General features: G+C 28.3%; 1 protein-coding gene across 1 annotated transcript in view; it reads right to left on the reverse strand.

Annotated features, from left to right (window-relative positions):
- LOC100200510 (neurogenic locus notch homolog protein 1-like) overlaps positions 1–13,972 on the reverse strand; it is a gene marked incomplete at its 5' end in the record, with an annotated part of 131,557 nt that overhangs the window by 19,152 nt on the left and 98,433 nt on the right. Inside the window, 2 exon segments of the mRNA NM_001309709.1 lie at positions 3,506–3,607; positions 4,263–4,356. Coding sequence (NP_001296638.1) covers positions 3,506–3,607; positions 4,263–4,356 — 196 coding nt within the window.

The raw sequence follows: 13,972 nt of genomic DNA on the forward strand, positions 1-13,972 counted from the left end.
TTTTTAGAGCATGAAGGAAAAGATACAGTAAAAAGATGCTGAATGACAAGTCATGCAAGATAGAAATTTAATTGATTAAATAAAAGATCACGGTTGTTGCTCAATTGAGCAGCTACCATAATAGTATTTGTAGAAAAGAGAAAGAGATGTAGCCTTACAACAATGGGACAAAGGTTCAAATTAATTGCTCCTATCTAACGCACAACTATTTCTGTTATAATAATTAACACAACAGCTGTATAAAAAAATTATGGAAATCTGTATTATTCGTCAGAGAGTATGAGACTCGAGACTCATACTCTCTGACGCCAGAGAATCGAGATAAAATACTAAAAGTTAATTAAATACTGGCTAACAATAGAGAAAAGACTAATTAAAATTAGTAAACTGATTGAAATAAAATAATTTAGGAACTGATGTAAAGAAAAGTGTTTTTAAAGTAAAGTTTTGTAACTCATCTTTCTTAACCTTACCTCCTCATCAACTGCAAACATCATCCTGCTTAATCCTCAATCCTCATCCTAAATTATCATTATCTTTCTCAACCTTACCTCCTATATCATTTGCAAACAATCAAGCTAAAACGTGAGCAAAACAACAATAGCAAGAATTGTTTGTTGAGGTTTATGGTTGTTTTTTTTAAACATCTTCGCCTCCAACAAGGCTGCAAGCAACCACTATTAGAGTTGGAAGTTACTGGAGAAGAAAAAATGAAGATTGTAGAGCAAGATAACGACTGGCAGATGACTTAAAAGATTGCAAATTATATGAATCAGGAAAGCGATGATGGAAGATGAAGGAAGCGAATTCCTAAGAATAGTTTGAGGAAAAAAACTAGACAAAGAAGAGCTTTTAGAGCATTTAGGAACAGTCACAGAAAAAGGATGAGACTTAATTGAATGACGAGTAACACGAGAATGAATTTTAATAGATGGCACAAGAGACACTAGCTCTTTAGAGCAGTGCCCATTATAGTGTATGTAGAAAAGAGAAAGAGAAGCAACATTACGACGATGTGATAATAGTTGGAAGTTGGCTGCAAGAGCAGGTCCTAATTTTGCAATGAATTTGATATATGGTTTCCAAGAAAGATCAGAAGTAAGAGTTAATCCTAGAAGATGAAAGGTAGATGACTCATTGAGTACATTACCATTCATAAATATAGGAAGTTTTAAATTATTGCAAAAACGATTGGCTGAAAAAATTTGAGTTTTATCTGAATTGAAGTTCACCAGCCACTGTGGTCCCATGCTGTAGCAGAATTGGGATTCTTTTCAAGCTCAAATGCCCCTCTAAGCAATCAGAGAGTGTTGGCTTCTTATCGTGACAAGCATAAATGATAGTATCATCAGCAAACAATGCCACCATATATGTGAGAATATCTGGAAGATTGTTAATGTAAATTAAAAAGAGTATAGGGCCAAGAATTGAATCTTGAGGAACCCCTGAAGTTACAGAATATGAGGAAGAGTGCTGTCCATCGAGGACAACTTTGATACTACGATTGGAAAAGAAGGATTCAATAATCTTAAAGATGTTGCCAGATACACCATAAGAAAAAAGCGTATGGAGAAGACCAGCATGCCAAACTTTATTAAAAGCTTTTGAAATGTCAAGAGCGATGGCCTTAACACCTCTCCACCTTTATCTAATGCACGATAAAACCAATCAGTTATTACTGTTAGCAAATCAGCTTTAGAACGAGTAGATCTAAAATCCATATTGATGATCAGAAAATAAGTTATTAGATTTAAGATGAGAAATTAAGTGTGTGATAAATAAAGATTCAAAAACCTTGCTTATGATAGGAAGAAAACTAACGGTATGGTAGTTAGACAAATCGGATGCTCTCCACAATTTTTGAAAATAGGGATAACAGATGCCACTTTCCAGCAGGCTGGAAAACAAGACTCTGATAAGCACTTGTTGAACAGTTTTGAAGGTATGGACAATAGCTCTGGAGAGCATTTCTGCAAGACAATAACAGGTATGTTGTCCGGGCCATAAGCTGTAGAAGAGTCTAGGCAGGAAATCACTTTAGATACAGAAGCTGGAGTGATACGATCGTCAAGCAATGGATCAGCCTGTTTGTCGGCTATGTCAGATAGAACGCAACTAGTGGAATCAAGAGATGATATTGATGAAAAATTCTTAGCAAACAACTCAGCTTTGACTTTAGATGAAATAAAAAAAAATTAATTTTTAACAACTATTTTAGAAGATAATACATCACAGTATTTTTGCTATTCTTTAACAAAGCTGAGTAATAAAATTAGTCTTGCAATAAAAACTTATTAAAAACATGTCATGCATATAGATAATAGAGAAAACACTTTATCTAAAACATCTTTTGTTTTAAGAAAATTAAGTGAAGTTTTAGACAAGATACAGTTTTCTGTTAAAAAAAGAAAAACAAAACATACTATTTACTTAATTTTTATTTTTTTCTTTCAAACTAATAATTTTTTTCCACTTAGGAATCTCTCTATTATAGATATTCTGTAACATTGGTCCTAAAAGAAAACTATTTAACAAACTCAATAAAACTTAAAGAATGTGACCTTGCAAAAAATATAGTTTTAAGAAAAATCATAAATTTTGTAAGCATTTTAATTAAAGTTAATATTAAAATAGTTAACACGTATAAATGTTTTCACTTACAAAATAACATTGCATCGTTAAAAAAAAAAATTAAAGTAACATATTTAACCCCATGTTAGTTTAATTATTTATATTATTTGTTAAGTTTCTCCTTTTTATTTGGAGCAAAAATATAATTAAGGCTCAGTTGAGGAAATTTTTTTAACAAAAAAGTTTTTAACAAGCAATGAATAAAATAAAGAGTTTAAATAAAATGTTTCAGTTAAATCTTATTGCTTCAGTAAAATCTTAAAGATCCAAATCACTCTGGCTTCGATTGCTAAAGACATTTCTTAATCAAACTCTTTAATGATTTGTGGCCCATTATGTTTTTAATGGTTTGTGGCCCATTATGTTTTTGAATTAGTATAAAAAATCATTGAACAGTAAAATTATTCAATTTAAAATTTGCCTGTAATTTTTGTTTCAATTAATCTAAAAATGAAAACTACTGCTAAAATAAAATCAACAGATTAACATGAGATAATTCTTAGATTTTCAATGTCTAAAATAAATTATTTATGTATTATAGTTATATAATAGCCGTTTGATTAGAAAATATTAAAAAGAAGTTATATTAGAGTAAACAAACTAAAAAAATGATGTTTACTAATAAGAAAAGTAACTTTTTTTGAATTATGCTCAACAATCTAAGAAAAGTGGCTTTTTTAGAACTATGATCAACAATCTAAGGAGAATTATTAGAATTATGCTAAATATACAAATGAATTAAAAATGGAAATCTACTGACAAATCTAACTTCACCAACTTTAGCTTAAACTATTTAATAAGCAAGAAATTTTAAAGTATAATTTAAAATTATAAAAAAAAAAAAATGTAATCAGTGTACATTTAAAAATATTACCATCATTGCATTTACATGAAAATCCATTGTCTTTTTCAATACAAGTGCCATGAGGACAACTAGTATTTGAACAATAGGTTACTTTTTTATCGCACAAAGGGCCTAAATATAGCAAGAACAAAGTAAATGAAACCTACAATACATGAGTTATTACGAGTAAAACAATATTTAATCTTTGCTTAAATTGATGTTAAAAACCATAAATTAAAAAAAAAAAGTATATTACTAAAGAATAATAGATTAGATTGATATGAAAACTTTTTTTATCACTTTTAATTGAATTTCAATGAAACTATGCTCCTATAAAATATATTAAGCTCCTATAAAATATATTAAGCTCCTATAAAATATATTAAGCTCCTATAAAATATATTAGGATTTAATAAAAATACTTTATTGCTTTTTATACTAAGATTCAATAAAAATTTATTGCTTATTATACTTAGAGCCCAAAACAAAATTTCCAACAACTGAAAGATTAACAGATTAAAAAAAGATAAAGGTGTTTTATAAAAAGGTGTTTTTCTATTTGAAAAATAGGAATACAGGAACAATTCTAAGCTTGAATATATGGAAACTAAAATAATTTTACAGGGTACAGTTGACAAAAAACAGTGCTAATATTAAACTATTGAAATAAAATAAAAAAGTATGAATGTTTGATAGAAATATAGATGTAATAAGAATATAGATGTAATAGAAACTTGAATAAGAATTTTAAATATTCAACTTGTAGTAAGCCTAGTAATAAACCTACCTGTGTATGAGGAATTACAAACACACTCAAAACCATTTTTTGTGCTTTCGCAGCGTCCATGTAAGCCACAAAAAATTTGTGTACATTCATTGATCTTTAAAAAAACATACATTTAAACCCTTATATTATATAATAATACTGACTTTAAAATTTTTTTGAATAAAAAATATTTTTAGGGGTTGCACAACTCCTAAACATCAGAAAGGTCTCTAATATTATCAAAAAAAAAAAGGTTTCGTAAAAGTATGTCATTTTGGGTCTCAAATTAAACCGAAATTATAGAAATTTCAAAAAAATGAATCATTTTATGAATAAATTATTTTAAATTTTAGTGGATGGAATCATCAGTACCAGAATAAACATCTGATTGCAATTTAATGTAAAAAACCAAAACATTTAAAAACAGAAAAAATAGTACTTATACACTGTCATATACAAAATGAGATTTTTTAACAAAGAGAATTCAACAAGATTTTTTATTATAACTTTTTTTTCAATAGATTCTATAGATTGTTGCATTTGGGAGTACGGAAGGAAAAAAATGATTCTTATGCCAACAAACACATCACTTTTAATTACTTTTGACTTTCCTCCAACATTTGCGTGTTGTCAGAAAGTTAAAACCATTAATTTAATTACAAATTAATTGTTTTTTAAAAAAACCGCAAAAACGCAAATTTAATTGACCAGAATGTTTTTAAACATTCTGAACGTTTTTAATAATATAAACAATGTTTTTATTTTTATTTTTTTTAATAAAATGTTTTTATTTTAATTTTTTTTACTGTAAATTGTGCACGGAGTGTTGCTACATCGACTATCTCATAGCCTGACTCGCAACAAAGTGCTGCTACATCGACTGACAAATAGCCTGACTTGCAACAGAGTGTTGCTACATCAACTATCTTATAGCCTGACTCGCAAGTGAGTGCTGCTGCATCCATTGAGGGTTTGGTTGGGGCAGGCAGTCTACCAAGCAACAACAAAAAAAATTCCGGTCTTGCATTTTAATTTTTACTTTTTGTCAACAAAACTTTCTGACAACCAGTTAGGATATATATATATATATATATATATATATATATATATATATATATATATATATATATATATATATATATATATATATATATATATATATATATATATATATATATATATATATATATATGTAAATTATGTTAGTTTATTTTACAAATAGAGTGCTCAATGTTCTTAAAAAACAGAGCAATAATTAATTAGTAAAAAACACTTATCTAACTTTTATCTTTGACTTGAAGTTTCACCATTGCTGGATCATCAGGAAGAGATATATATATACACACACACACACACACACACACACACACACACACACACACACACACACTAACACTAACTATAGAATACACTAACATAATTTATATATATATATATATATATATAAATATATATATATATATATATATATATATATATATATATATATATATATATATATATATATATATATATTATATAATATAATATAAATTATATAATAATATTAAACAAAAATATTAATTCCTTTTATTGTTACTATTAAGTAAATTCAATTGACAATAAAAATGTAATATACTATTTAAAAAGTTTATATTGCATTAGGAAAAGACTTCGTACAAATGGACATATTTCAAGTTGTAGAACCAGACAATCAAAAGATAGATTTAATAACCATGTTTATAATTGTCAACTTACACATAATACAATTATTGAAACTTTCTTCCAACTTATTGTTTTTTTTTAAACTCAAAAATAAAAAAAATTTAATTTTTTATGAAAAACATCTCCACAAACAAAAACATGACACTTTTAATTGACATTTCCTGTTTAAATTCCAATAAAAAATTGCCTATAATAGCAGTGGTATACTCTCCGGTTTTTTCCTGCGGGCGACTAAAACAGTTTTTAGTCGTCCGCAATAATAATCAGTAGTACGGTGTAAAAGTTTTTTTTTTTTTCTTGGGTGAAAATACTGAAGAAAATAAATTTAAACGCCTGACTAATAAAATATGTTTAATAAGAAACGATTTATTTAATAATAGTTATTAATAAAATTTATTAAAGATGGGTTGTCATTTTTGTTGTAGTCGATATCGTTTCTTTTTGTCAATCTTAACAAAGGTTTCATTATGCGAAGCAAAAATATTGAAAGCCAAAACTGCAAAGATATGTTTTATATGTAGAAAAATATTCTATTATTCTCTCTCAATCTTCAATCAAATTTAATTTAGTTAAATTTTTAAAACATTATTTTTTAATTTTTTAAACATTTTTAATTATACTAAGACTTTTTTTTTTTTAGAAAAAAAATTTACATGTGCATCGTTAATTGCATTTTAATAATAACTTTTTATGTGCATCTTAATAATGTTTTTTATTTTGTTAATTTTAATTGACAAAGTTAAAATAAAAATTTATTTTATTGATGAAAAACAAGAGATTCAGCATTATTAATGATTAAAACGCCCATTCACATGATTTAAAATGGACTATAAGGTTTGAAAAATGATACCATTGCATTTAGAAATCAAAAAAAAAAAGTCATTTTAAATTGAGAAAAAACGCGCTTTAAAACACAACAACAATGTTTAAAAAATGGTACAGTCGCACTTCAAAATATTAAATCGTGTGTCGGTTACTTTTTATTAAGTTTGGTGAAATTATATTTCGCACCATAGTGTACTCATTGTTAAACTACTTTAAATTTTAAAGTTTTCTTTAGAATAGTTGCAATAATCGCAATAAAATCTTCATGGATCAAAATATGGTTTTATTAATCAACACACTATTGTCTGGTCATTCTGCCGGGTTACTGTCAGGCATTTTTTTTTAAATTTCAGTTGCCCTTGGAGAAAACAAGTTGTCTTGTGCCAAAGGACAACCATGAGGGTACATCCCTGAATAGTTATAAAGATTAAACAATGGATAATTATCATTTCCTGTTTAAAAATAGGTTTAAAATTTTAAAATAAATTTAATAATTTTGATAATAAAAATAGCGCTACTAATTTTAACCTCTAGTGCTAAATATACACACACACATATATACACACACACATACACACACACACACACACACACACACACACACATATATTAGGGGAGTTTACTACACAAAAAAATTTCAAAACCACCCAAATTGAATTTTTCCCATTTTAGTGTTAGTGTACAATGAAAAAATTTTTATTATCACATTTTATCAACAATTCCAGAGCCCCCTCAGAGCTCTAAACAAAGATTTAAGTTTCCAAGTACTATTTATTAAAAAATATTGTGCTTTCACTTGCCTTACCATGTACCATTGTGCTTTCACTTGGCTTAAGACAAAAAAGTTAAATGCACACTTATTGAATATTTTTGATGCAGTGTTATAAGCTATGACATGTTTACAAGGAATTAATTTTTTTGTAAAAAAAGAAAAAATAAGAAAATTTTTTTTTTTAATTTAAATAACTTTTTTATTCAAAATTCTTTGTAAATTAAAAGAAAATTTCTGTTTTCACTTTTATGATATCGTGCAATCTATTAATTATATAAAGCTGATGTAACAATTATAATATATTATTTTTATTATAATATACTATTTTTTATTATAATATACTATTTTTATTATAATATACTATTTTTTTTGCAAAATAAAACTTATAAATATGAATGAAGACATTGCAAGAGTTATATTGCTTCAAGCATAAATTCAAGTGAAAAAAATTAATAATAGAGTTATCCATAAAAGAAGTTGTTTTTTTAATTATAAAAAATTAAACTCTTTATGATATGTCATTTAAAGTTTGTGATAATGTTTTTTTATTTTTTTTATGATAAAGTCAATCAATATAACAAAACAAACAAAAAAAATTAAAATATCAAAAGTAACGCTATATAAAATAAAATTTAAAGTGTAGAGGGAGAACTTGCACCCTTGATCCTTAAGCACCTTTGATCCTATAGCGTTATCTCCATATTTACATAACTTATTAAAGAGGGCTGATAACCAGCGTGTTATAAATATCGTATCTTCATGATTAATTGTATTTTGGTTAGAGAGTAGACCACTGTTAAATTTATTTCTAAAGAGTTTGATTTTGACGATAAAAAGTAATTTTTTTACTTTTACAAGGAACCTCACATCTTTAATATTATTTTGAGTTGCATAATTTTGCTTATGTCATTTTGTAACTAAACTATTCACCTCTTTTATGGTTGCTTTTGGTAAGCTATGGAAGCATCAAATATGACAAAAAAAGAATTTTTGTAAAAATTGAGTGGGTTAGCACCCTTTATCCTAATGCGTTTATGCACCTTTGATCCTATGATCAAAGGTGCATACACACACACAAAATGTTTAACCAATAAAGTAACATGTACAATATGTCATATTGTTTTTAAATATATTTTTTTCTTCCAAAATATAGCCTTAATATGTATATATACATATATATATATATATATATATATATATATATATATATATATATATATATATATATATATATATATATATATATTAGGGCTGTCCAAAAAAATTTTTTTTTTCAGATTTGATTGCATAGTTGTTTATTTTGTGCCATTTGACATAGTAATTAACTGTGCAAAAAATCTTTCCAATCAGATAATGTTTAGGGGGTGCTCAATGACTATAAAGTTTTACGAAAAATGTGAAAAACATGGAAAAAGTAACAAAGTTCCACAAATTTCTAAAACCCGGTTAATTAGATTTTTCAGATTTGATCAGTTTTAATTATCTCTAAATATTAAATTCTGAATACAAATTACAATCCACATCCACTTTAGACTCGTTTATTAGCAGAGAAATTAATGAAATAAAATACTGCAATACGACTAAAGTTCTGCGGTTTTTGTTATATCAGAATTTTTCCAAAATAAAACACTAGGATTTTTGACTCTTTGTCATTGATTAAAATACGAATTATAAACAAAAAAACATATGAGCAATTAACATTTAATTATCGTAATGTTATAGTTCGTGCAATGTTAATGCTAGCGAGGACTATAACTCTTCAGAGTACACTTTCTGGCATCTGGCACTCGCTTTCTGTGATCCTCAACCACCTGAATTAACCTCTGCATTTCAGATTCATTCCTTGTAACCGATTCATTAAACATCGACATTAAAGCCACAGATCGTTCGGCAGCATCATTTACTACTTTCAATGAATATACTAAATTTTTTCCTTCTTGGTATTCTGGGGAATCATTCCAGGTAGCTGGATCGTTGTTGAACAGAAAATCAATATCAACCTTCATTGACCGCAACGCACTTGCTGAAACTGATGTCACCAGCATGTCCAGAGATTTCTTCTCTAGACTTTCAATGTTCTTTAATTTGATCAACCTTTCAGACCAGTTCTCACTGTGAAATTTCATGTTGGAAATCATTTTTCGCTTCTCTTCCGTTTGAAGTTTGTTTGAAAACAAAGCTAGTGGGACCAATTCTGGTGAAAGGTACCACAAATGGTTTTGAAAGTTCTTGACTGCTGCTTCCGAAATCGTTTTATTCACAACTGCAAACTGCTTAAGTTGCTGAAACAGAAACAAGTCATTAACTGGAGCATCGCTGGCATTTGTGCATGATATCCAAGATTTTACATAAACCAGACTAGCAAATAAGCAAAATTCACAGAGATTTTTTTCCTCTTTTGTGGTCAACTTGAACTCTTCACGAAATAAATAAATCTTAAAACAATAAATAACCTTGGCCATCCAGCGAGCCATGTGATAAGCACCAGGGATCTTGAAATGATAATTTTTCTCTTCTTGATCAGGCAGTTTTCCAAGTATTAACAGACAGAGATCCATGATTTCTTTGTAGTCATCCCTTGGCATTTTAACATGCAGGTTTTCTTTGAGGAATGCAATCACTTCATTTTGTAGTTCTTGCACCAGGGGTATTTTCATTCAAATGTCATCCAGAGGTTTAAAATTTCCTTGATTAACTTTGGGCCAATATTGCTGAAATCTCTGGAAAAGAGGTATGTTGGGACCAGATGATGGTCCAAATAGTGATCCAAACACTCCTGCTACTATGATCTCATGAACATGGTGTCTGCAAGCGAAATATAACAAATTTCTACCTATATGTTTCTCTAGAACTACACATGCACCATTTTTGGAGCCAGTGTTAGAGGCTGTAGTATCAAAACTCATTCCAATAACATCACCAATTATGTCCCAGAAATTAAGCAGATGAATAACTGCTTTTGCTTGGGCTTCTCCAGTTCCAGCTGATAGTTTTGCTATTCCAAGTATTTTGTCAACATTGTGACCTGTCACACCTACAGATAGCCGGTCAACATTTGCTTTAGGGGCTGCAGAATTTGTACGATCTATCATCAGTTTGCCATCCCAGTGGACGATTAATGGTGGTTTGTCCAAATCGCAGAATTCAGTTCGAACAGTGGCTTCAATATTTGATCGATGATAGGTTCGTTTTCTACGGACTGTAGAACGTGACAATGATCCATCATCGAGGTTCTGTCCACCAGCCCTTGCAATTGCTGCTGCTAGTATAGTAAATTTTGTGTCAGATAGATTAATTCTGTCTAATGTTGATGAAACATCAGGCGAGTCAAGAATTGTATCTAAGATACATTGTTGTTTTGGAGTACTTGCTAAACTTGATTCAGCTGACCCTGAAGAACTTGCTTTACTGACTTGTTGTCTGTAATAAACAGGGATTTCTATCTCAAAATCTCTATCAACCATTTTGTCATTATCAACAGCATCGTTATCGTTGTCATCACTATAACTTTCGTCATGTAAAGGTTCAATAACAGGAACTATTGCATTCGCACCAGATTGTCTTTGCTCTTCTTTTAGCTTTCGTTCTCTCTCTGCTTGTTTCCTTGCTTCATTTCTTTCTTCTAATTTTGAAAGTTCTTTGTCCTCTCCAAACATCACCATTTTTCTCTGACATCTCTGATCCAATAAAAATTCTTTATCTTCTTCAATTCTGATCATGGTTTCAGCATCCTTGTGGGCAATGTCAAAAAGTAGGCCAATGGTGTCTGTAAATGATTTCTCTCTCGATTTCTGAGAATCTGACAATCTGGATTTTTTTTTTTTTATTAATTTAAATTCCTGGACTAAAGTTTTCAACTTTAAGACTACATTCGGATGAAATGCTGTCGGAATACGGGCTTTATTCCAAATAATAATCAGTTCATCAACAGTTGTTTTAAGACTTTCAGGCACTGACTTTTTGGTTGAATTAAGATGATAAAAAAACGTTTTTAAAACATCAGATGTTAAGGGAAGAACTTTATCTGGAAGATTTGGCTCTGGTTGTCCAATTAAAAAGATTTTGGTTTGAAGTCGTGTAGAGATAGCAACACGAGATGATGCTGCCATTTCAATGATAACTGAAATATTATGAGAAAATCAAAACTCAATACCATATTATACAAACTTATCATTCAGTTGTTGGTTTATGCAGCTGCAGCAATATATTATAATAATTATTACTAAAGAAATTAAATAAATATTTTCAAATTAGAAATTATTATTATCTGCACTTAATAACAAACAATACACTACCAGACTACCATGCTAGTTTTCTGTAATAGGTTACTAAGGTTAGGTACTATCAAAATATTAATACATTTGTTGTCAAACTGAAATTCCAAATAAAAATAATATTTATACTTGTAAACCTTTTTATTCTGTTTGAACAAATTCTAAATTGAGTTAAATAATAGTATTAAAATTATGAATACAAATTTTAACAAAATGATATAAACACAGTTGTTTTAAACACTAGCAGACATTTTTTAGTCTGGTGCCCTGATGACAGTTAATCTGCTGCACTTTAATTAATCTATATAGCACGCAATCAGACAATATTTCAGTGGAAAAAATCTAACTAACCAGGTTCTAGAAATTTTTGGAACTTTGGAACGTTTTTGACGTTTTTCGTAAAACTTTATGGTCATTGAGCACCCCCTAAACATTATCTGATTGGAAAGATTTTTTCAACAGTCAATTACTATGTCAAATGGCACAAAATAAACAACTATGCATTCAAATCCGAGAAAAATTTTTTTTTCCTGTGTTCACATGAACAGCCCTAATATATATATATATATATATATATATATATATATATATATATATATATATATATATATATATATATATATATATATATATATATATATATATATATATATATATATATATATATATATATATATATATATATATATATATATATATATATATATCTGTGTGTGTTTGTTAATAAAGTAGATTCTAATAATTAAAAATCTTTATAAATGTTCTTCCAAAAATTAGGAATATAGCAAAACTATATAAATATTTTTCATTTTTTTACAGTTAAATATGGTGTATCATAAAAAAAGAAAAACCGATGGACCACCTATAAAGTTAATGAAAATAAAATGCAAGCAGCTGTTAATGCAGTTCTTAATGGTGGTACAGTTTATCGTGTATCTAAAGAGAGGGGAATCAATTTAATGACACTTAAGAGATATGTAAGGAAATGTCAATTAAATCCAACTAAAGTCTGCAAACCTAACTTCATTACCATGCAAATCTTTACCAACGAAGAAGAAACATCGTTATCAGACTATCTTTTAAGGGCTTCAAAATTTCACTATGGATTGTCAACCAAAACAACACGAAAACTTGCCTATGAATTTGCAATGACTCTTTCTAAGCGCATTCCTAAATCCTGGAAAAGTTTACAAATTGCTGGGAAACAGTGGCTTCGTGGTTTTATGTTACGTAGGAATGAATTATCTTTACGAAATACAGAAGCTACTAGTATGGCACGAGCAACTGCTTTTAATCGTTATACAGTCTGAGAATTTTTCACGAATCTAAAAAATGTTTGTCTGCGACACAAATTTCAGCCACAAAACATATATAATGTTGATGAGACAGGTCTCACAACTGTTCAAAAACCAGTCAAAGTAATTGCTGAAAAGGAGATAAATAAGTTGGAAGGATAACTTCAGCAGAAAGAGGGACATTGGTAACAGTTTGTTGTGCAGTTAATGCAATAGGAAACTCAATCCCTCCATTTTTTATTTTTCCAAGAGTTCATTTCAAAGGAAGTATGTTAAATGGTGGTCCATCTGGATATGTTGGGGTTGCCAACCCATCTGGCTGGATGAATGGTGCAACGTTTGATTTTTAATTTTTTCAATTAATTTGGTAATTATTTTTGTTATTCTTTGTTAGGAGAAATAGTCTAAATAAATATTATTGCTCTAGTAAGATGATAAATTTAAGTTTATTTAATATATTTCTTTTATGATTTCATTTTTTAAGTGTCATATAACATCTTTTTTTTTTTTTGGCGAACATTTTTGATGGAAAAGTTAAAACAATAAATATAAAATTTTCTTTGTTTTTTCTTAACTTATACATTTGTAAAAAGTGCAAATATCAAACGTCATTTTCAAATTTTTGCAAGTTATCCTCATTCAAACTTTATAAGTGGATAAATGATATCTTTAGAGTTATTAAAATATTAAAAAATGATAAAAAGCGACTTAACTGAAATAACCAAAATTTACCGATTGCATTAAATGGCTTAGCGCGTCTGTAAATGGCATGCCAGTTTATGTTTTAAAACAAGGGCGGTAATATATGCTATATTATCCAGTTAAACCAAGCTAGTTTTGTATTTTTTCGTTAACAGTTAT

Source organism: Hydra vulgaris, chromosome 02, assembly GCF_038396675.1.
Source record: "Hydra vulgaris chromosome 02, alternate assembly HydraT2T_AEP".
Taxonomy (NCBI): domain Eukaryota; kingdom Metazoa; phylum Cnidaria; class Hydrozoa; order Anthoathecata; family Hydridae; genus Hydra; species Hydra vulgaris.